The sequence below is a fragment of the Anas acuta genome, chromosome 5, assembly GCF_963932015.1.
Source record: "Anas acuta chromosome 5, bAnaAcu1.1, whole genome shotgun sequence".
Lineage (NCBI taxonomy): Eukaryota > Metazoa > Chordata > Aves > Anseriformes > Anatidae > Anas > Anas acuta.
The window spans coordinates 40,718,208-40,740,258 of NC_088983.1; the positions used below are offsets into that span (position 1 = coordinate 40,718,208).

The window sequence follows — 22,051 nt, forward strand, 5'->3', positions numbered from 1 at the left end:
AACATAATGGTTAAAAGACTGTGTGTGAGGAAAGGATCTGCATTTCCAAAATTCAGAGGCTGTAATGTGTGAAATCCCAAAGCAACACTGTCAAAGGTTCTCTTGGAAGAGCATCCAACAGTGTATCTTAGCTACTGTAGGAATTCAGGTATAGAAGAAGTTGTTTCTTTCCTTTCACATTCTTCAGCATGAGTATGGAGTGCTAGTCATATCCCTTCATGAAATGTTCTGAAGCAGACAGCAAGAGACCCTCATTTCTAGTAACCGGAAATGAACTTTTTCTTTCCACATATAATAAGTTTTAAAATATTTTTGCCAATGTGATATTTATCTTTAAAATATAAGTAATAAATACAACTTAGGCCTAGAATTGTATGATGCTGCCATGCTGAACTAAGTATCTATGTGAGGAAAGAAATACATGATTTTGACAAACTTAAATGTCTGGAGGTGAAAGGAGAATACTTGCAGTTATCCTAAAATTCCAGAATGTGTCTGAAATGTGTTTTTCCATCGTTAAAGACATGAAACAAAGCTGAGCATATTCATTCTCACCTTCTGTGCTGCAAACTCTTTGCAACAGGAATTCCTACAGAAATCCATGTTTGCATACTGCTTATCACTAACCACTTGATTTCTAAAAACTCCATCAATAATTATAGCGGCATTGGTTCAAATATGTAATACATGCACAGATGTGTAAAGCCTCCATGGCTTCCTAGAACTGCGAGATATAGGCTAACAAGCACTGCAGTTATGCCTGTAAATCAACTAAAACCAGTCTGATGGTGAACTTCCTTTGTGAGTGAAGGTGACAAGAAGTGAATTCTCAGAATTTCTTTCAAGTGTCAGGATGGGAAGAAGGCTCCTTAACCATCTGAATGTGTCCACATGAGGATCTAGTAAGCCTCAGGAATAACAAAGGCTTACTAAGATTTGAGAACTGCTATGCTGATACAAATCTAAGCATTAAAGGATGTGGAATGAAGGAGAGGAAGTCACTGACTACTAGAATAAAGTTATGGTTTTAACCTCTCTTTTTTAATATTAAAACCTTTCCTAAAGGTTTAATATGTTTGTGGCCACTTCACTGAGTGGAAGTTCTCAAAAAGCAAATTGTCTCTGTACACATATATACTTTACCATTCACAAATCTAACATGAATTTATTGAAGTCAGCAAATGACCAATTTAAGCTAAATCAATGTACATGTCTGTGTATGTATGTATATATATGTGTGTGTCAACATATGTGCCTAAATCAGGAACTGAATTTGATTTGGAGTAACTAAGTCACATAAAAGACAGTAGGTCTTCAGTTACAGAACTGTCATTTCTGTAAAGCAGGTATCTTCCAATATTACAACTTTCCAACTATACCTGTATTTTGGGAACCATAAAACCAATACCATGTGTTGGGGAAGTACTTCCATTATAAATATATTTATACCATAAAAATTCAATAAATATATAGATAAAAAGGAGTACCTGTGGTAGAGCTGACACAGTCATTAAACAGTACAACAGCTTGACTCAGAAGATGTAAATATGAATCACAAACTAAAAACTGTCTTTGCATCAATTTTATAGCTTTGGTAGATTTAAAAATAAAAACCAAAAATAAAGAGTCTGCAGAAAAATTCTTCCTACATTGCAGGTTCACAATATCCAAGAATAATGAAAAGGTTAAATGCAGGCATGTGCACACAACTTTGCTGCCTATAGCCAAGGTTTTGAGAATAACTGTATGACAAAGCTCCGAGAAGGCTACTTGCGAAGAGTCATCACTTCTATGACCTTGACATTGGTTGGTCTCACAACTTCTATACAATTTAGTGATGTGCAAGAACAGATGATGGTGCAATACATAGAAATGGCAGCATTTAAAATTCATAGTAGCATAAGGCCATTACTTTTCCCACTGGGCCACTTGAACTTTAATAATGTCTGACCTAGTTGGCCAATAAGTTCTAGCAGCAGACAGAGGAAAATTGCCAGTATTAGATACTGTTTGAATGATTTTTCATTTAGAAAGACTTAGAAGTTCCTTTAAGAACGGGGCACCAATTCTTCCTGTAGACACCTCATTTTTTCGTGTCTGTTGTAACAGCCAATATATTTTAAAACAACTGCAGACAACAAACAATTCGTAACTGATGTGAAAAAAATGAAGAAGTAAATACCAATTATCAATACAGGCAATGCTCACAACATAGTGCTTGCTCCCCAAAGAACTGAATTCCACCTCATTTCATTAATAACAAAAAACAAAAAACAACAAAACACCTTTCCACAGCAATAATACAAGTTTAACTCAAAATACACAATATTCTAATTGTCACAAGGTATTTTTGATCTAGCCCCCAAAATAAAAAAAAAAAAGAAGTCAGAAGAAAGATGCTTTTTTCCTATATGGTTCTGTACACTCACATTGCGAACAACAGTCCCCTTCCAAGGGAATAAGCAACAGTAGCTTTTGTGGCTGAAGATGGAACTCTGAAAACACTGGAACAGAGGAGTGATATTTCCAATTGAAAAGAAACTACGTTTTGGTCTCATCATGTTAGTAAGCAAATATCAGAACAATATTTCTGACAGTTTATTGTCTGTATTTTTCGTTCCAGAATTAAACATCAGTGTTGTAGTATGTTCAAAACTATTTAAATGCCAAACCCACACAAAGACTCCTATATATAAAAACTTTTTCACTAATGCTTCAGGTGAAGTCTCTTCCACAAAAACACAAAACTACTTTGTAAAGTTCATTTTTCAAACAGAATCTGCAACGATACAGAACCAAAGGATATTCACAACAGAGGCTTAAAAATACAGTGTCAATGCTACAACATGAAATTAAAACTCTCAGACAAATATTCTGACATAAGGTTTCAATGACTTTCAAATCTTTTCAACTTACACATACCAGAACTACTCTGGTACCCTTTGATCTCCTAGTCAGGGAGCCCATTGACAAAAGAAACTGATAGGAGGAGTCAAATAGAGTTTGCCTCCCACCTTCAGTTTGATAATCTCAGGACTTTTTCTTCCCATTTCCTTCTCCTGCTATTCTCTAATGTTCTCTTTTAACTCTGCCAATACAATTTCTCAGAAATAAATTCAAGAAATTAAACAAAATAACTGCAAAGCTTGAAACTAACATAGCAAATCTGCTTATGTGGCATCGCAATGTCCATGTCCTCAGTTTAGCAGGAACGTAACAGCCAGGAAAGAGGGAGTGAACACATTCCCTAAGTAGAGGCAAAGCAGAGACTGAAAGAGAAAAGCAAAACCTCTGCAAATGCTTTGGCTGCATTTAAATGTACTCCATCCATACTTAATTTCAATTTATTTCAGTTAAGGCTACACAGAAAACATGTTTTCAAGTTTGAACTTTTTTCTCTTTGTAACACAATCTAAATGCTGCTCCATCAGACAGAAATACGCAAGTTTTCGTTACCTGTTGACAGCTGTGCAACGAAACATGCACCTAGCTGCAATTACAATAGACTTCAACAAGCAGCTAAGGCAGGGAAGCTGCAATTTAAGCCAGGGATTTATTTATCCCTCATCTTTTCTATCTGCCCCCTTCATAGGGCCAAAGTCTTTATGTTGAAATAAAGTTCAGACTTAGTTGGCTGTTATTGGAAAGAAGTATTTCATATATTTGTTTCGTGCTCTTTGTCTTTACTTTGTTTAGGTAACTATTGTCTTAGTTCCCTTTCCTCCCAAGAAGGGTAAGATTGTACAACACCTCATCTAAAGAGGTTTTTCAGACTATGATCTTAAGTGTCCTGATTTGTGGAAAATAGGGATCATTCCACTTTATAAGTTTTTTATTCAAACTTACATTGTCCCTAAACCATAAATGCTTAAAGTTAATTTTAGAAAACTATTTTTATTAGTGAATGGCAAATTGAAGCTAATTAGACTGTTCTTTTTATGTTAAAAAATTAGCCAATATGTAAAAAGCGTATCTACGCCAATTTGAAACTAAATAAATCCCCAAACACCTTTAAACAATTTGCTCCTAAAAATACATAATCAAATTTAGAAAACTATAAATTATATTTAAATTTATTATTTACAAGCAATTAATTACGAAGACAGCCAGGTGGCTTTCATTACATAAATTACTGTTAATGACACTTGCCTCATGCTGCTACTGTATTTAGCATTTGCATGCATCACATGTCAAGCACACACACTGTTGCACAGCTATCTCCAGGGTAAAAGTGAACACCTTAAGTCAAAAAAGCTTCCAGTAACCAAATCAAAAATTGTTAATTCCTTAAACAAATCAGGATCTTTCTGAAGTTTCTCACACAGGATATAATTTAAAGAATTTTAGCTGTATCAAACACAGATTGTACAGAAGTGCAGTTGTAAGTAAATTCCAGTTTGGGGGATGACGCTAATTTAAGGCAAGAAATAAACCCATTTATAACTAGTCCATTTGAGGTTTTTAGTCTTAAATCTTAAATAGTGTATTGAAGTTTGTCATTTAAAAGTTACTGATAATAATATAAATACAAAAAAAATCAACACGGAGTAATTCTTGCCTATCCACCTCGCTGACAGTGCAGTACTTTGTCGTGTGTCTATAAGGTATTTTAACATGCATATTTACAAAGCCTTCTTCCAGTCTTTCTGAGACTGAAGTCTTCCAGTTTAAGGTTGATTATGCCTCTCATGTATAGCTTACTAGAGGGCATTGCTTACGTAGAGGGAATAAACTAATTTCAACATTAAACACTGGAAACATAGCAGAATGCACTAAGAAGGAAATCCAGCTGTTTCTTCTTACTAGCAGCCATCCAGGATTCTTTTTAAAACTGCCTATCTAGAGCTGTGACAAATGTGTTCATTGGCAGGTGATAAGAGAGCATCTGACAAGAGGTGATCGCAATTTTATATTATTCTACCCTAACACTTCTCTACCCTTCTTTTCCACTCCGACCAATTGAATTTTCCTTTCCTTTCTTTTCCTTTCCTTTCCAATTGAATTTTCCTTTCCTTTCCTTTCCTTTCCTTTCCTTTCCTTTCCTTTCCTTTCCTTTCCTTTCCTTTCCTTTCCTTTCCTTTCCTTTCCTTTCCTTTCCTTTCCTTTCCTTTCCTTTCACTACTCTGCAAATGGGGACAATGCTTCGCCTCCTGCGTTGCCACAGAGGCCGTGCTTCCAGCAGAACTCTGATGCCATGCCCTAGCTGAACGGAGTCATCCCTGATGTAAACACTCCATAGGTTCACCGTAGAGCACCACCTTCAATAAGCGCCAAAATTTGACTTGGTCTTAGTAGAATGGGCCCAGAGGCCTTGGTAAATAAATACGTGGGAACTATGGAAGAAGTAAAACTAGTTCAACATCAAACATTTGCGCCGTGTTAAAATAAACTAAATATGACCTCAAACTGCATCAAGTCATATGGCATGACTCACTGACACTTCTTAAATTTCTGGGAGTTGTCAAAAATGTAATAAAAATATACATTGCTGTCTTTGCATTAAAGCACATGAGGACCAGACTTTGAAAAAAAAATAATCACGAGACGAGGGTAACTAAACTTCACTAGAATTCAGTGAAATTTGACAATTAACATCATTTGAGCAGCTTTAAAAAAGGGCATAAACAAAACATCCCAAACCTACCCCTCTTCCATTTTGAAGTCTTAACACATTAATGATAAAGCAGCAAAGGCCGCCGCATCTTTTCCTCCTTCAAATTATTTTTTAAAATTGTTCTCCACATTTAACTCTCAGGTTTTTGTATGTTTCCTAATTCCTAATAATGGCAAATTAGCAGAACTAGGATATCAAAAGACAATGACAATTGAGAAGCTGGAGGAAAAAATATTCTGTACTGGACTGTTTCCATTTCTGTATGCTACTCAGTAACTACCAGCTCATCTAACATACATATCATAACATATATTTATATGCTATCATAACATAAATTTGTTAAAATCATGTTATCATAACATAAAAAAAAATGCATGTTCTTACAAAAAAGGTGAGTCATCCCCTCGACTTTTAACTAAAGGGCACCTGATAGCTTCCCAACCAAAACCAGGGGTGTTGAGACCTATATTACAGAAACCAAAGATTTAGAGGGAAGAAGGAGACTGATCTATGGACTAATACTAATTTGGGGTGGATACCTTTTGCTTTCAAACTTCTCCTTTTAAGTAATAGTTCATTCGATTAACTTTCACTTAGCGGTAATTTCTCCTTCCCTGCAACAGTAAAGCTTTAAGGCCAAGAACAGGAAAAAAAAAAAAAAAAAAAAAAAAAAAAAGGAGTGAATTTTATTTTTAGCACAGCAGATAAGCAACTCTAGCTTCTCTTGGTGTCCTTAAAGTGTTTTGTTAATGCACCACTTTCCACTAAACCAACCACAAACAAATCTTTAAGTTAAAGTTATGGCTGTTCCCATGTAATCTGTTACCTGTAACAAACAAACAAACAACAAAAAAAAGGCAGAAGGCCTCTCCAGCCACCTAATCACCATATCAATGACACATGCCACAACAGAGAAGCACTAGTTTATTTGATTGATCATGGTAGATAAACTCCAAATAACAGAGAAATTAACAAATGCTTGACATTTGCTCAACATCCATTATTCTGACACTGCTTTCAGGATTTCAAAGCCTGGGAGTATGCTTAATCAACATTCATATTCCCCAGTGAGCTACAGGCACCATATTGCGCCCCGCCTTAGTACTGATGAAAACTGCATATTGGCCATTTCCAAAATGTTCTGGGACTCCACACAGGGCCCCTTCTCTCCCTTGTTCCTGTTCTGCAGTTTTCTTTTAAACACTTCCAAGACAAAAGCATCTGCCAGTTTTTCTCTCTGGGGATGTATGCAAAATGAACTTAACAGTTTTAAGGCAGGAGAAACCCTCACATCTAAATTCATTCATAGGACAGAAAAGGGCCTAAGAGGCCTCTCTAGGGACAAAACCCTGCTGAAATTTTCCCCGACAACAGTGGGAGCTTTATAAAATCTAAGTCCAGACAATTTCCAATTCAAATGCCCAGCATAGCATGACCTTTGTCAGATCTATGAGCCCTAGATGCACCCACTATTTTTTTATTCTAACCAGCACAGACATTAGACAGGGCACTACTGCTAAGCAGGAGGTTGAATATTTGCATGCTCTTCTATTGTGAAAATGTAACAGTGACAGCACTGTGTCGAATTCTTTTCCCCCTAGAACTTTAACTCCGTAGGAGAGGCATAGCTGACAGATGACTCTCCCAACATCTGTGTTATGTACACTGCACAGCTGAGGAACCTTGGATCACTGTCACAGCTTCTCGGAGATGACCTACACCTTTCTTATATCTGCCCATGATCAAAAGTAAAATCAAAAATTGAAAACACCATTTTTTTAAATGAAAAGTAAATATGGCAAGGAAGATTAACATAATTTAGTCATTAAGCTGTTCACATAGCAGCTCACCATATGTTGTATAAATGTCCTATACAAAATAATTTATCAGACCTGACACGTTGCACATCATATTGTATTATTTAATATGCTTACTAAAATTTCATGGATCAAGCTCCACTTCTGAAAGCATACAGAAAGCCCTAGAAAATATTTCTTCATCTTCTATGATTTATTTTGATTACCTTTTACAGCTACATGATAAAGTGGAACTTGCAAAATTATGAGGTTAAGGTTTACGCAGCTATTGCTTCATATACTAAAATATAACAAATGGCTCCATGTCTATATACCATTTTACTTGCATTTAATATTCAGAAGCACATTAAACTAAGCACATTGCTTTCCACTGCATATTTTAATAATTTTAACTGGTTATTTCAGTATACAACCCGATCCACTAATGCAAAGTTCCATTGATATATTATCCCTGGTGAGGAGACTAAAAAGCTAAGAATTACAAAATAAATTAAAGCCAGTGATTATCATGTAATAAATGCTGACCCTCCCCCAACCAGTCTACATAGAAATATATTAATTTCTCAAAGTAGCTGAAACATTTGAATAGTATTTTTCAATTATTGAGACTGAAAATGTTAGAACTGCAGACAAATATGACTAGACAAATGGAGGAAAACTCTATTCAGAAACCGCAAAACCACAAAAACAATCATGTATAAAAATGATCGTCAGTCACTAGTGAGGTCCATCTGTAAATACTAAATTCAAAAAAAAAGCATAAGCTTGTGGATACTAGCTGTTGAATAACCAACAGGATTTTTTTTTTTTTTAAAGTCACTTAGAGGACATACCAGACAGACAGATAAGACTACAAGAAAAAAAAAAATTCCCCCCAAAATCCTGCAAACAGCCATTTTCTTTTTCTTTCTCAGACCACTGAAGTCAAAGAACACAATATAAATGAGATGAAAATGTAGTCAGACTTCTCTTTTTGGTCAATAATTGAACTTTCCTGTTTCCAATAATAGGATAAAGTGTAACATCTTTCTGTGTAAGATAACTCGCTGCAATGAGGTCAGTAAACACTGTATTTGGAAATGAACTTGCTCGGCCTCACTAGAGTACCTGTCAACTGTTCAAAACTTCCTTTTTTAACTCTTCAAGAAGCAAAAATTTAGCTTGTTTGATTTCTTTATATTTTGTGTATCTGGGATAATGACCTTGTCTAGGACAATGCCCACTTGTGTATTGAAAACTGAATGCCAGCTGGATTGACATGCATTTTGTATTAATGCTGGAGAGGGCTAGTGTTCAGTAGCCTTTTCTTCTGTAAGAGTATCAGTAGTGGATTGATATGAAGTTCTGCCACCTCCTAGCCAACCACAAATGGAAATACAAACACATGGTGCCATTATCACCATCTGGGTCCACAATAACAACGAGGAACTCCAGAAGTCAATTTATATTAATTTTGATGAAAACTCTTTCAGTTACAGAAGTCAGTATTACCTCTATATTGGTCATAGTTTTAATGTTGTCTTTAAAAGTTTCCAGCAGGCTGCATTACACAACCTACTACCGTTCACACAGGTATAACATAGGTCTTACTCAATGAATTATCTGACACCCTGCTTTCAATGGATGAATGTGTGCTATTTTAGGATATTTTTCTTCAGCATTGAAACTTCCTGGAGCTCTCTGGGAATCATGGATATCAAGCACTTCCAAGACCCTGCAGGCCTAGTTGCAGATACACAGAGGACATTCACCCAAACAAAATCCTCTTCAGCACCACATCCTGACCTGAAGCCATTTCACCAGTTTAAACAGACAGCAACAACTGCTTAAATATCCTACCCAGATGAGAAAGATAAAGCAGGGGATTCAAGTTAAAGAAATCTCCAGCATAAAGCAATGAGACTGTCATTATCCATCAGGCTACTGGATATCTTAAGGTGTGCACTGGAAGGAATAATGGATCCCCTTCAAATCACTACCACATTCAAAATGTTATACACTAGAATTTTAAAAATACATATATTAAAAAAAAATAAATAAGATCAATACAAATGCTTTAGTTGCTGACAAAACAGAAATTCTCAACCTAACAGGTTTCTAAACCAGAATGCTTTTCCCCCAGGAGGTTTGGATTCCTGTTTGGCAACTTTAAGCCTGCTGACAAGAAGTTCATTTACTTTGAATTCTTCATTTGAAGTCCATGGACAACAAGAACTCTATGAAATACAAGCTTAAAACTAATGATAGATCATGAAATCTAAGCATGCCAACAGAAGTTTGAAGTCTACTTGTATGGTACCAATTAGTCCAACAAATGAACAAATGAACCATCCGAAGAAAACAGAATTATTTTTCTATACCTTTTCTTTTTGGTAACAAATTATTAGGCTTGTCTTAGAAAAGTTTTAATGGGATCAGTTAGCATATTCTATATTCTTAGTGAAGTAAATCCCTGTCATTATTTCACTCAGTTTGCAGTATTATACGATCTTCCGAGACATTCACATTGGAAAAACACACGATATTTTCATCACGAACTTAAAGGAATAAACAATTAAACAATGATTCTCGTAAAAGCATATATGTTATTTTATTAAGTGGTATGATAAGCTTAGGGGCATACATCAGGACCAAAATGGTTGTAGTCATTAATTTAAGTAATAAATCATAGGCCCTGCCAACAATGACAGCAAACAGATGCTAACAAGAAAATGTATTATTTAATATTGCCATGTGTTATAAAAATGTAAGTGTCTAGGACATGTCTTAAATTTTTATAATAATATGCATTTAATACATTACTGTTTTGACACATACAAGAATCAAATTTATAGGTCTCATTCAGCACTTGCTTTCTCTTCTGTGAATACAGAATGGATTCCTGAGGGAAAAAAAGCTCAAGAAGTGAATGTTTCAAATGGATGTTTGCAACAAGATCGAGTTGTTTGTCTTGCTGTCTTGAAGTAAATATCATAAGCATTGAATCGCATTAAAAAAATCAAAACCGACATATTTGCCTTCACGTAAATGGAAGTTTTTTCTGAAAGTTCCCAGGAAATTCAAACAACTATGAAGTTTATCTATATGTAGATAGCAAAAGATTTTATCATTTGGTACAGAGTTACAAAAACAGTTCCTTACGATCCTTTTGAACAGAATGTTGGTATTTTATAACTCTCAATGAGCCTGCTAAGTTGTAAGAATAGCAGAAGTTTTATTCTCCAATGTATCTTATTATTTATACCTTACATCAGTTTAAACAATACCATGGAATGCTACAATGATTTTCACCAACTACATTCCTTGCAAAAATGCTCAAAACCCCCCACAAAATCTAAGGCAGTTTGCAGAACTATTGAAAACATTTACTCTTCCATTCCTCCTATTCATACCCACTGTCTTTGAGAACTCTGAAAGCCTGACAGAACGATGATCTGACTCAAGACCTAACAACTGAAAGCTTAGGAAATGCAATTATGCCTTTTGGCTAATCCAGCCATACTAAACAGAACCACTATGTACACACACCTTTTGCAGCACTGCATCTCTGCTGCTGTACAGCATGCTGCATGAGGTCCCTCTGCAGGAGGGTCAATTGTTTCTAAGAAGATCACTGCTTTTTCCAAACATTTTTGTTTTGCTTTAAGGAAACTGGATAATAGCACTCCTGTTTGTGTTCTGTTTCATTTTCAATCAAATCCTCCAGGTATCAGCATAGTTCCTTTCTTGGAATTGCTTCAGTCAATGCTTTAAAACACTTGAGGAAGCAGTGATCAGAGTATGGAAACTAAATTTTCTTCATTAAATCTACTGAAGCAGATATTAAAAATGCATTTAATATACTGGAGATGGCTGGTGGGCATCACTGACTGTGACAGGCCAGTTACTGATGAGCTGCTGTCAGACGGCCTTCTCAGCAGGGATCTGTGTCTAAGGCTGCTGAAGGACAGCAATATCTTCCCTTGTGTGTAAGCTCTATTCATCTCCCAAGTATTTACTAAATCACAGACCTCTGCACACAAACCCAGCGTTTCAGCGCATGCTAACAAATGATGGATGGCCTAGTCAATTCGTTATGTCCTGAAAGCGTGATTTCCTGCCATTCCAATCATCAAACCTCCAGAGCCTTCAGAGCTGATCAGTCCTGGAGAATATATTTTGCAGGCTCTATTAAAGAAGTAGAGGTTCTTTCCATTAGTCTCAAACTTTTTTTTTTTTTTCCCCTGGCTGATTTAAAGAGAACTCCCTCCTTCCCCCCTCCTTCCAACAGCACCACTGCTACTCTTATCTGTGTCAAGTATTCAGGGCATATACTGTGAGCGTGTTCGTAAAATAGCACTCCTGGAACACCAACCAGTTAAAAAGACAGATTTTGTTTTTGACTGCTATAAAACACTACAATCTTTTATTTAAATTCATCTATACATCTTTATTATGTAACCTAGACAACCCCCAAAACATTTTGTAACTTAGCTTCTTTGATCAAATACCTTTTACAGCAAGGGAGTGCTCAAAAGGACTTGTTTTCTTTGTATTTGCCTAGTGAAACAGATCAGAGCTCTCTTAATTGTGTTCCTCCTAAAAGGATAAGCCACTTAGGAATAAACTTCCGATGTTCCAAAGACAGGTTAGCTGTCAAAGAAATAAAGCTTCCAGATTTCTCCCTTTTCATAGCAAGGCAATATACTTGACAGCCTTTCTTCTACATGCTAGAGGAGAAATTTTATTTAGCTTACCTATTCAATGATCTATAGGAGCAGAATATACATACCTCACACTTCTTACTCTGAAACACTGAGCTTCAAATGAATCAGCCTACACCTGCTGAAGAGTTAGTTGTCTTAAGGTACAGCGTAGTTTTCAAAGGTGGTATAATAGATATGGGTAAGCTTTATGTAAATAAGCATTTGGTTACTCTAAAATGCAGAGACCATGAATTTCCATGCTTGCTAGGTGTGATCCAGCTATTGCGAGCACAAACTAATCCACATTGCCCTACCATTCACCTCAACCTTGACCTGGAGATTAAACTCACTTTTATTGCACACAAAGGTCATCTGTGTTAGGTCAAAATTCAAAGTCCCTTGTCATCTAAGGTTGATATATTCCAACCTTTCCTACTCTAATGCATCAAATTTTTCATGGTGAGGTCATATTCAGCAGACAGTGTATTCAGCAATTTATTGTGCCATTGTAATATAGCCCAGAATATGACTGTCCAAAAAACAATACATGAATAAAATATTTTTCTCTCAGATGTACGAAATCGCCTCTGCTCATAAAACTCTATCCTAGACTTGTTTGCAGACTTCAGAATGAAACAGTAAGGAACTGGTTATAAAATATAATCAAGAACTACCATTTTTGTCCATTGTACAAGCAATGTGACTATAAAGGTATTCTAAAATACACAAGTCAATTAAAATGCACATATGGTCAGTGTTAAAACTTCCACTTCATCCTTACTTAACAACAACCGTAATCTGGCCCTTAAATCTGTAGACATCTGTTGGTCTCTCTGATGACACCAATCTTGCTTTAGAATGAAATACTCAGTAGTGTTATAGGATTTACACTTCTGTTCTACTGCCGATTATCACTACTGTATCATTTGTAAAGTGGCAAAAAGTACAATCAAATTAAACTTTAAGAAGCAACATAGTAACATTCATTGTGACAAAAACAAAGCCTGCAGCTTTGACATATAAAAGGATTTTCTTCCTCCCTCACTTGCTTTTTCTTGCTTTTCCTTTCTTTTTTCTTGCTTTTCCTTTCTTCTTAATTTTCTTTCAATTTCCTTTTCTTTTCCTTTTGGTTCTTCTTTCTCTGCTCCCCCCCACCCCTTTTGTCTTTTCTTTCTCTTTTTGCTCTTCTCTCTCTTTTCCTGTTTTCTCCCCCTCTTCCTCTTTCTTTCTTTCCGTCTGTACTAAGCAAGAGCACTTAACACAAAGAGCTACAACAGATTCAGAGCACATTTTTTAATTACAGAGAACTCATTGCCACTTCTGCTCTAAGAGACCTCTTCCAATCCTTGTATTTCACCATCGGTTCTTCAAAGGATACAGGACTGGCTTCTAAATCGTTTAAATAAATTCCTCAAGGCCAAAAAGGTTTACTTTACCAATATGAACTTGAAGGTAAAGGTTTACTTTACCAATATGAAGCCAATATGAACTTCGCAAGTGTAGTTAAGCTCTTTCCGTCTTTATTTTTTATTTTTCTGAACAAATTGGACTCCTGTATTGTAGCACTTCCTATACTGCAGGGGAAGAAGGTTAAGAGAGAAAGGAAAAAAAAGTTAGTACTCAAGAATTCAAAAAGTACAACCTTAATTTCGGCTGCACATTTCAAGCAAAATTTCAAGGCTAACCTTTAAAATAACTTGGCATTTTACTAGGATGGACAATGTATGTGGGAATCCTTGTAAGAGGATGATTACACCTAAAAACACACAATAAAAATTGTAACAGAAAAGTACATCGCACTTCCTTCAAAATTAATTTCATGTTGGCACATGCTTCTACATGCTATCTACACTTTAGCCAACAGAAACAAGCCAACAAACCTCCCAAAAATCCTTTCCATTTCTTTCCAAAGAAATCCTGAAGGCATCCACACCCTTAAGGCTTAGAATGTACCTGTACTAACATAAGATTTTTCCTTCTACATCCTATCTAAGGCTATTGGAGAACACCAAACCTCAGTAAAATTACATTGCCCATTCTGAAAGTATCTACCGTTAACAATAGCTATCTTTTAAATAATTATCCTACTTTTAATCTAAAGAATAAAGGATGAGAAAAAGTCCTTCTAAGTTATATGACAATATAGTTAATTTCTGTGATGCAATACTTTGTACCACAGAGAAGAATTAGCCTTCTTCCTATTTAAGGCCACACATGGTGGCCTTAAGCATAACCAAACAGTTTTTCAGCATGATGCACCAAACCCAACCAGCTGCAAAGCCTCTAAGGCTCGTGCACTGGCATTTACAGTGAAATCAGAAAACCTGTACTGCAGTCTGGTTTATCCTACCAAAACTGTAATATCTTACCAAGATACAGATCACAATCTGACACCAAGGCTTCAAATAGCAAGAATATATATCCAAATGGAACGCTATCAATTCAAAGGTCACATAATTACTTTATAAATTTGTATTTTGTTCTAAGAACATTTTTATCATGCTACATTTTATTGTAGGTCATTTCTGAAAACTTGTGTATTTTTAATTTGCTTTTCAAACAACAAGCCAAGTCTACTTCCCAACTCTTATTATCAATCTGCTCACATGTAAGGTTAAACATAGCTTCAAGAACATAACAAACGTTGAATTACATTAGGCTTCTGCTGCGTGTAATAGGCAAAACCAAACAGTGGTATAAAATGTTTATTTCCTCTTAAGTTTAACATAAAGTCTCCAAGTCTCTGCATCTCCACTAAAATCCATTTTCTACTGGTCTACTGAAATCAAGGAGGTGGCTAGTGAGATTTTATTATTACAATTAGTGAGAATACAGAAAAGCACAGGGAGCTTAACCTATGCCTTTGTTTTAAGAAATAAATGTTGTTAGCTCTCATGGGCACAAAGGCAACTTTCTAAATGAGAATTACTTGATAAATGCTTGTAGACTGAAGACTGTTCATCTGCTTTCCAAAATAATTTACCTACTATTCAGAAGAGCAGAGATTGCAGGGAAACTGCCAAATTATGTCCATTTTGCTGTGATTACAGCCTTTTCAGAAAGAAGAGAGTGTAACTGATTTCTCACACATCAGTAGGTTGGCTGCCCACAGGTAAGATTTCATTGTCTAATATACTTGAGCTTGTATATACAGAGCACAGAGCTCTGAAAGCCACCTAGACATCCAGCTGCCCTCTGCTCTCAAGCTTCACTGCTAGTCCTCTCTCCTGGAACAAAAGCTCCAAGGAACGTTACAGCACGGAACAGAGAATTCTCCTTTTACCTTGACTCAATCTCCAGGCTTCTTTACCAGCAGGTACCAGAATCCAGAGATCGAAAGAAAGAAAAACACAGAAAAAAAGAGGCAACAGTTCTACCTTCCTGTTCCATAACCCAACCACTGTGCACTGATCAGTACTAAGAAGCAGCAGCATAAAGGAGGAATGAAATTATTCATGAAAAGATAATATATTTCCTTGTAAACAAAACCAGCTGGAAGAGGAAAAACACACATATCTATCACAAACTCTAGAAGCCAAAAGGAGGCAACAATGACAGTGGAGAAAGAGGAATAAAAGATCACAGAATCATTTGGGTTGAAAAAGACCTCTAACATCACTATGTCCAACTGCTAACTGGCACTACCAATTCCACCACTAAACCATGTCCATAAGCACTGCATCTACACGTCTTTTGTTACCCTCCAGGGATGGTGACTCAACTACTTCCCTAGGCAGCCTGTTCTAATGCTTCACAACCCTTTCAGTGAAGACATTTTCCTAATATCCAACCTAATCCACTCCTGGTGCAACTTGAGGCCCCTTCCTCTTGTTCTATTGTTTGTTGCCTGGGAGAAGAGACTGACCTCCACCTCACTACAACCTCTTTTGAGGTAGTTGCAGATGTTAACTGAGTCTTAAATAATCAGAAGTTTGGCTGGTTTGGATGTCACATGTTTAAAATTCTTTAAAGGCCTTTGTTTCGGTATGAACCATCACTAAGAAGAAGATAAAATCAAGAAAATAATATAAAATCTATTTTCTAATTTACATTGTGAGACGTTACCACGCAGACACATTATTTAATAACAAATCTTGTTGGTGCACTTCCCAGGCCTGGTGTGAAGTATGTTAAAACCAAATAACCACACTTAAAAAAAAAGGCCAAAATCCACTCTGACCCAGCCTATCACTTTTTTCTCTTGCTTACAGGGCGTTTAGTCCCTTGCTTATTGGTAAGCTTCCCTTATGTTTCTGCTGTAAGAAATGCTCATCCTTATCGCTAAGAAGAAAGCTTTTACAGATGATGCACAAACAGAACAGTACATCTTTACACAGATGCTCTGATGAAAAGGTAGCAAGTAAAGACTTGCACAGAGCAGCTGCTATAAATTCTAATAGTTTGAAATCCTAGCACTTTGAAACTCCCTATAAACATGATTTGCACTCAAAGGGCCTCAAAAAAGAATGCTTCTTTTATAGGAATAAAAGTGGAGGCACTGAAAATGAAGTCAGGCTAGAAGCACTAAGTTTGTTTAACAATTTATAATTAAGGAAGAGAAACAATACAGACAACACTAACTGTGGTATGGAGGAATACAGCACTCCTAGATGAACTGAAATATCTTCCACAACAGTTCAATGCAAGGACTCAGAAAGTAAGGTTTCTGACATCTCTAAAAGAAGAAAGACTAGTCAACTGGCACCGTCAGAAAGTTCCTGGAATCCCTAAATCAGACATAACATAGTGTAAAAAACTCAGACTTAAATAGAACAGAAACAAACCAGGAAAAACTCTGTGTAATAAAAAACAAGACAGTACTCTAATGAACTGGGTCAGCAAACCTTACACCCTTAGAAATCTTGGCAGAAGACAGAAGATTCTAGCAAGAAAAATGTAGAATTCCATCAGAGTTGCATACCAAGAAGAGCAAAATATTGTACAAGGTACAGATTTGAGTAGGGTCCAGTTATTTGTCAATCATGTTCTATTGATAGGAACTTCAGGAAAAGTTTTCAAAGAGAAATTAATCACACATTCCCATATTCAGAGAAACTGAGGTTTTTGGCTGTTCCCCTCCCCCCCTCGGAAACAACTACACTCAACTTGGGTATGAATCAAACTCAAGCTGGACTTTCCCAGGCAAGTTAAAATGGTACTTGAAAATATTAAAAGTTTAAAGGTCTAACCTAAATCTTGTCACCACGGATAGGTAATGCTAAGGTAATTGTTTTGGAGAAGATTCTACTGGTGGGTACTTCTAACTTAAAAGAGAAAAAACAAGTGCTAAAGAAATGAGATTGTAACTCGCCCTACAATTAGCAATCCAATTTAGACATTACTTCTTACTGAGAAAAATACTATCATGGATGAACATCAGTTCATGGCTTCATGGCTAAAGAGAAAGCAGAAGAATCAAATACAGAAGTTACAAAGCAAAACACAAATTACTAGTCAGCAGATAACCAGGTGAGAAACAAAGCAGGAAAGTTGGCACTCTTTAGAAAAGCACAACACAAAGTGTTCAGAATTAGCAGTCCAGTGTTGTATATGTTAAGAAGCTCAAATGAACTGCATCCGATTTTGGCAGAGATTTGTCATACTTAGCAGACAAAATTCCATTTTGATAATCCTCATATCATCCCCAAATCCTGCTGTTAAATACAAACATGTTGAACGTAAACATGAATGATAAAGTTGAAAGACAACTGCTAAGCATGTAACCAATACCTTAAAAACAAACAAATAATTTGCCAGTTATGGAATAGAAATGCTGCACTAGCAGAAAAAGAACAGGAATTTGATTTATGAGTTTCTATTTTGGAAATTACACTAAATCTGGGTTTTCCATAACATTACAGGCTTGTAAAAAGAAGAAAGTATGGATGCTGTTATAAAGATACTTATAAACACAGAATTACAGATCGTGTTGGCAGCCACTACACAGCACACTTATACACACTAAATTGTGGCAATAATTTTGTGGAAATTACAGATTGCTCTTAGGGATAAACTGTAGAACAACCGCTGACCCATAACAAAATATGAAACGTACTTTGAAACAAAAAGGGAGAGAAAACTGTGAACTGTCAAGAAGCACAATAGGCAAGAGAGCATCTAGTAGATAAGACAGTATTAGAAAAAAAAGCCTGAGAAAATGCAGAGAGTCCAAAGACTCTCAGGATCTGTGAAGCAGTAGGAACCAGAAATACTTGAAAACTGTCAACTTATTTATTGTACTCTCAGTGGAATACTGATCCTTCCTGGGAATGAAAGTGCACAGTGAAAGCAGCTTTTCTGGATGTACTTCCTAGTTTGAACCAGTGACCCATAGTAATGACAAACTGTTTATGGACACCTTCATACCACTGCAACCACCATGATATATTCTGGAACATTTTCTTTAAAAGACTGAATTAGAAAGTTAGGGTTCTATTCTGTTTTGAATAATAATAATAAATAAATAAAAAAAAAAGGCAAAGAAGTCCAACTAAACTCCTAATCCCTGCAGAGAATGACACAGGTTCTAGATTATAAAAAAAAAAAACTTTATACAGAAAATATAAGCTACAAAATTATCAAACAGGTAACTTGTAAGAGCCTCTAAATAAACACTCAGGATGGCGAACAATTTTACATATCTCTCCAGGCAGCCTCTTTTACAACTTAATTTTTACAGAGAGTACCCACTCTTCGCATCATAACACTCACCTGTTTCAGTACATCTCCCTAATTTGCAAAGGGAAGCAGTGGTGTTTGAATGTATTCTAAAATTTTAACTGCAACTCAAAATCACTATCCCAACAGATTTTGCTACTTCAAACTTTTTCCTCTGAGGGTTTTTGGCATCTGCCCTACTATGAAAAATAAACGAAAAGACAACAAATAAACATCACTTGCTGAGCCATTCACAGAAAGGAGACTTACAGAAGAAGGAAACTGTAACTTCCTCAAGCTACACTTAAAGTAGACATTTTAAAGATGTAGCAATTCAGTGACTGAAGTAGCAGATGAGAAGAAATCTTGTACCCATCATTCAAACATCAGATTTTAGCTTTCTCTTAGGATGGGGAAACAAAATTCAGGAGAGGCCTACAAGCAGAAACTCCATAAGAGGACATTCTGATCTCCTAATATGGGTGACAACATAACAATATGCCATGCCAGCAAATCATGGAAGAAATAATTATAGCTAACCTCTGCCTTACAGCATTTGCCACACCTGAAGCCAGATGGTTTAGAAAAAGCATAATGTTTTCCCTCATGTAATTCCATGTTCTGTTATTAGTGCTTTTTTTTTTTTTTTCCAGGAGTAATCAAATTCTGAAACTGAGGAGCCAATGGATGTTCCGCAGCCTCAAAGGGATACACTGGGAAGTATAAGGCATCAGCAGAAAGGCCTGGTAGTTTTCTGACAAATTTTTTTTCCATAGTAGAAGTGCTTATTTCTGTGGATATTGTAAGGAGGTTCCTACACACAGTGACTGACTTGGCAAACCACCCCAAATTCTGTCTTTCAAGACAGCTTTAAGAGGAGTCTAAAAAAAGAGAATATTGTGCACGTGTGTGTGTGGATGTATGCATGCATACATGTGTACAAACACTCTTCAGTTTCATTGCAACCAAAGCGGTAACGCCAAGCGTACACTCATCTGAGATATGCTGTCACAGTAAGTGATTTCCCAAGCTGCACAAGTACTGTGCAAGTTGAACTGGGCTCCCAGCAACGCAACTCAATGTGCTCACTGAACCAACCTCTTTGCTTCATCATCACTTCTTCTCTTCCACAGGGTCAATGCCTCAGCTTGATTTTTACCTACATTACTTTCCTGAAAAAGGAAAAGTTTTCATTGGACAGTTTAAAAGCCTAAGTTAGTGTTGGCTCTTCATCCACTTACTGTAAGTTACACAGAGGCAGTTTTCCCAGTCACACCTGTCATAAGATTAGCAAGGCTTGCTTAGGAAGCATGTGAATGATTTTTATTTATTTATTTATTTCCACCTCTCACCAGAGCAGTAGAACATCTATGGATGTGCAGCTTTCTATACAGAAAAGATGTTTCTGGTGCATTTTAAAGGTAGTACTACAAGTTTCCCAATGGAATCCAATTTGGATTCCTCTCCAATTCTACCCAATTTGGTATTAACTTTCTCTTGCAACATGCCTTTTATAACATGCCCTTTACAACTTTGTTATTATCAGTAGCAAGCAAATTTTAGCAATGAAGATCATTGCATGAAGCGCATCCTGATCCTTTAGGTTAGACCTTTAAACTTTTAATATTTTCAATCCTGACCCTTCCACAGTAGCCTGTGGTCATTCTGGCATGCCTCTGACAATCCTGAGTGCTGTTCAGATGAGAAAACAGATGAATGGTCACGTGTAAGTTGCTGATATCTTCCAGCCTTCAACTGAACAGAGATCAGCACGATGTAAGAGGTCCAAAAAGGCCTGAAAGCCCCATTTCCCTATACCACGAGGGAAGTGGCACCCCAGGCCTCCTGCTTTGGTATCACCCAGAGAGGAAAACCCCGAGTCCTAATGCTTCGTGCGTGTCAAGAGATGTGCCTGGTGCTTTGGACCCCCATGAGAGCTTTTATTTGAAGGTGCAGCCGGGGGAAGACGCACACTTTACTTTGTGCCTAACTTTTCGGGTCCCGGCGAGCCCTGTGCGTCGCCGTCGGTGCAGGTGTGCGTGTCCGAGTGACTTGGTACCGTCTGGGGGCTTGGAACTGGAGGCAGAGGCCGGGGCTGGCGGCACGGCCCCCGCGGCCCCTCGGCCGAGCCCGCAGGCCGCCGCCCGGGCCCCAGCCGCCCGCCCCGCGCCGGGGGGTGCCGCGGCGGAGGGCAGGGAGCACTTACCTAGGGAACTTCTCCTTCAGCTTCCGCAGGCTCTGCCGGGTGGGCTGCACGTGCCCCAGGAACTGCGCTATTTCGTCGTACTGGGCTTTGCTCAGCTTCATGCCTCGCACCGCCCCCCCGCCGCCGGGGCTCCGAGCGGCGCGGCCGTGCGGGGCGGGGAGAGGCAGGAGGCACAGCGCCACCGGGGGTCGTGGCGGCCACGGGGCGCCCTTCCCGAGCAGTCCGCCGAAAGCACCGCACCGCGCCGTGCCGCGCCGCCGCCTGCCGCTGCTGCCGCCGCCGCCCGCAGCTCCGCCCCGCTGCCCGGGGCGGAGCGGCGGGGCCGGGCCCGGCCGGGCCGGAGGTGGGGGGGAGGAAGGCGGCCGCCATCCCGCGCCCGCCGCTCGGCTCTGCGCAGCCGCCCGGCCGGCAGGGGAGCGCTCCGGGCCCCGGCCCCGGCCCCGGCCCCGGCCTCGGCCCCAGCACGGTGAAGCAGGGGAAGCTGGGCCGCGGCCTGCTGTTCTGAAGGAAGAATTTCAAGGCCGTTTGCAAAAGTGGCTTAGAAACTGCTGTTTCTCCTACTTTTAGGGAAAAAAAAAAAAAAAAAAAAAAAAAAAAGTTGACATAGTGACGCTACAGCTGCAGGTCCTAACATCCTAACAGGGACCAGGACCTTCAAGGACCTGGTCCAACCATCACCCACCAATATCACCCCACTATACCATGGCCCTTAGCACCAGGTCCAACCTTTCCTTGAACAACCCTGTGGATGGTGACTCATTAAATACCAGTAGGCACGTTGCCAGCCTTAATTTCTGTGCTTGCCTTTAAAAAATAATACCAAATAAGATAGATAACATCCTTTTATTAGCAACATTTGTAAGCTGGATGTTATTAAGTAAATTAACTCTGAGTAACGAGTATGAGTATTCCCTTTAGTTTTGGTTGGATCACATTCATGAGCCATATTCAGGCTACATTATTGCCAAATCTATATGACTTGGAGTCCCAACCTTAAGATTTCAAACAGAATCAGACTTGCAGGATGGTTTGGTTTGGAAGGGACATTAAGGACCATCCAGTTCCAACTCCC

General features: G+C 38.0%; 1 protein-coding gene and 1 long non-coding RNA gene across 11 annotated transcripts in view; both read right to left on the bottom strand.

The window, feature by feature from the left end:
* Positions 1-21,292, bottom strand: part of CDIN1 (CDAN1 interacting nuclease 1) — a 129,093-nt gene extending 107,801 nt beyond the window's left edge. For 8 of the 10 annotated variants that reach the window (XR_011097184.1, XM_068684346.1, XM_068684345.1 and 5 more), the window contains exon 1: positions 20,980-21,291. Coding sequence is in view for 9 of the 10 variants with exons in the window: in XM_068684346.1 (XP_068540447.1) it covers positions 20,980-21,080 (101 nt within the window). In the remaining variant the exon portion in view is untranslated. Of the gene's footprint in view, positions 1-20,979 lie in introns of all 10 variants that reach the window. The other 2 variants (XM_068684343.1, XM_068684347.1) reach the window with 2 other exon arrangements.
* Positions 9,997-13,789, bottom strand: LOC137857618 (uncharacterized). Its single transcript, XR_011097185.1, has 2 exons — positions 13,586-13,789; positions 9,997-13,546 (listed from the first exon to the last, which is right to left on the bottom strand). It is a non-coding gene; the product is annotated as an uncharacterized lncRNA (long non-coding RNA).
* Positions 21,293-22,051: the final 759 nt, after the last annotated feature.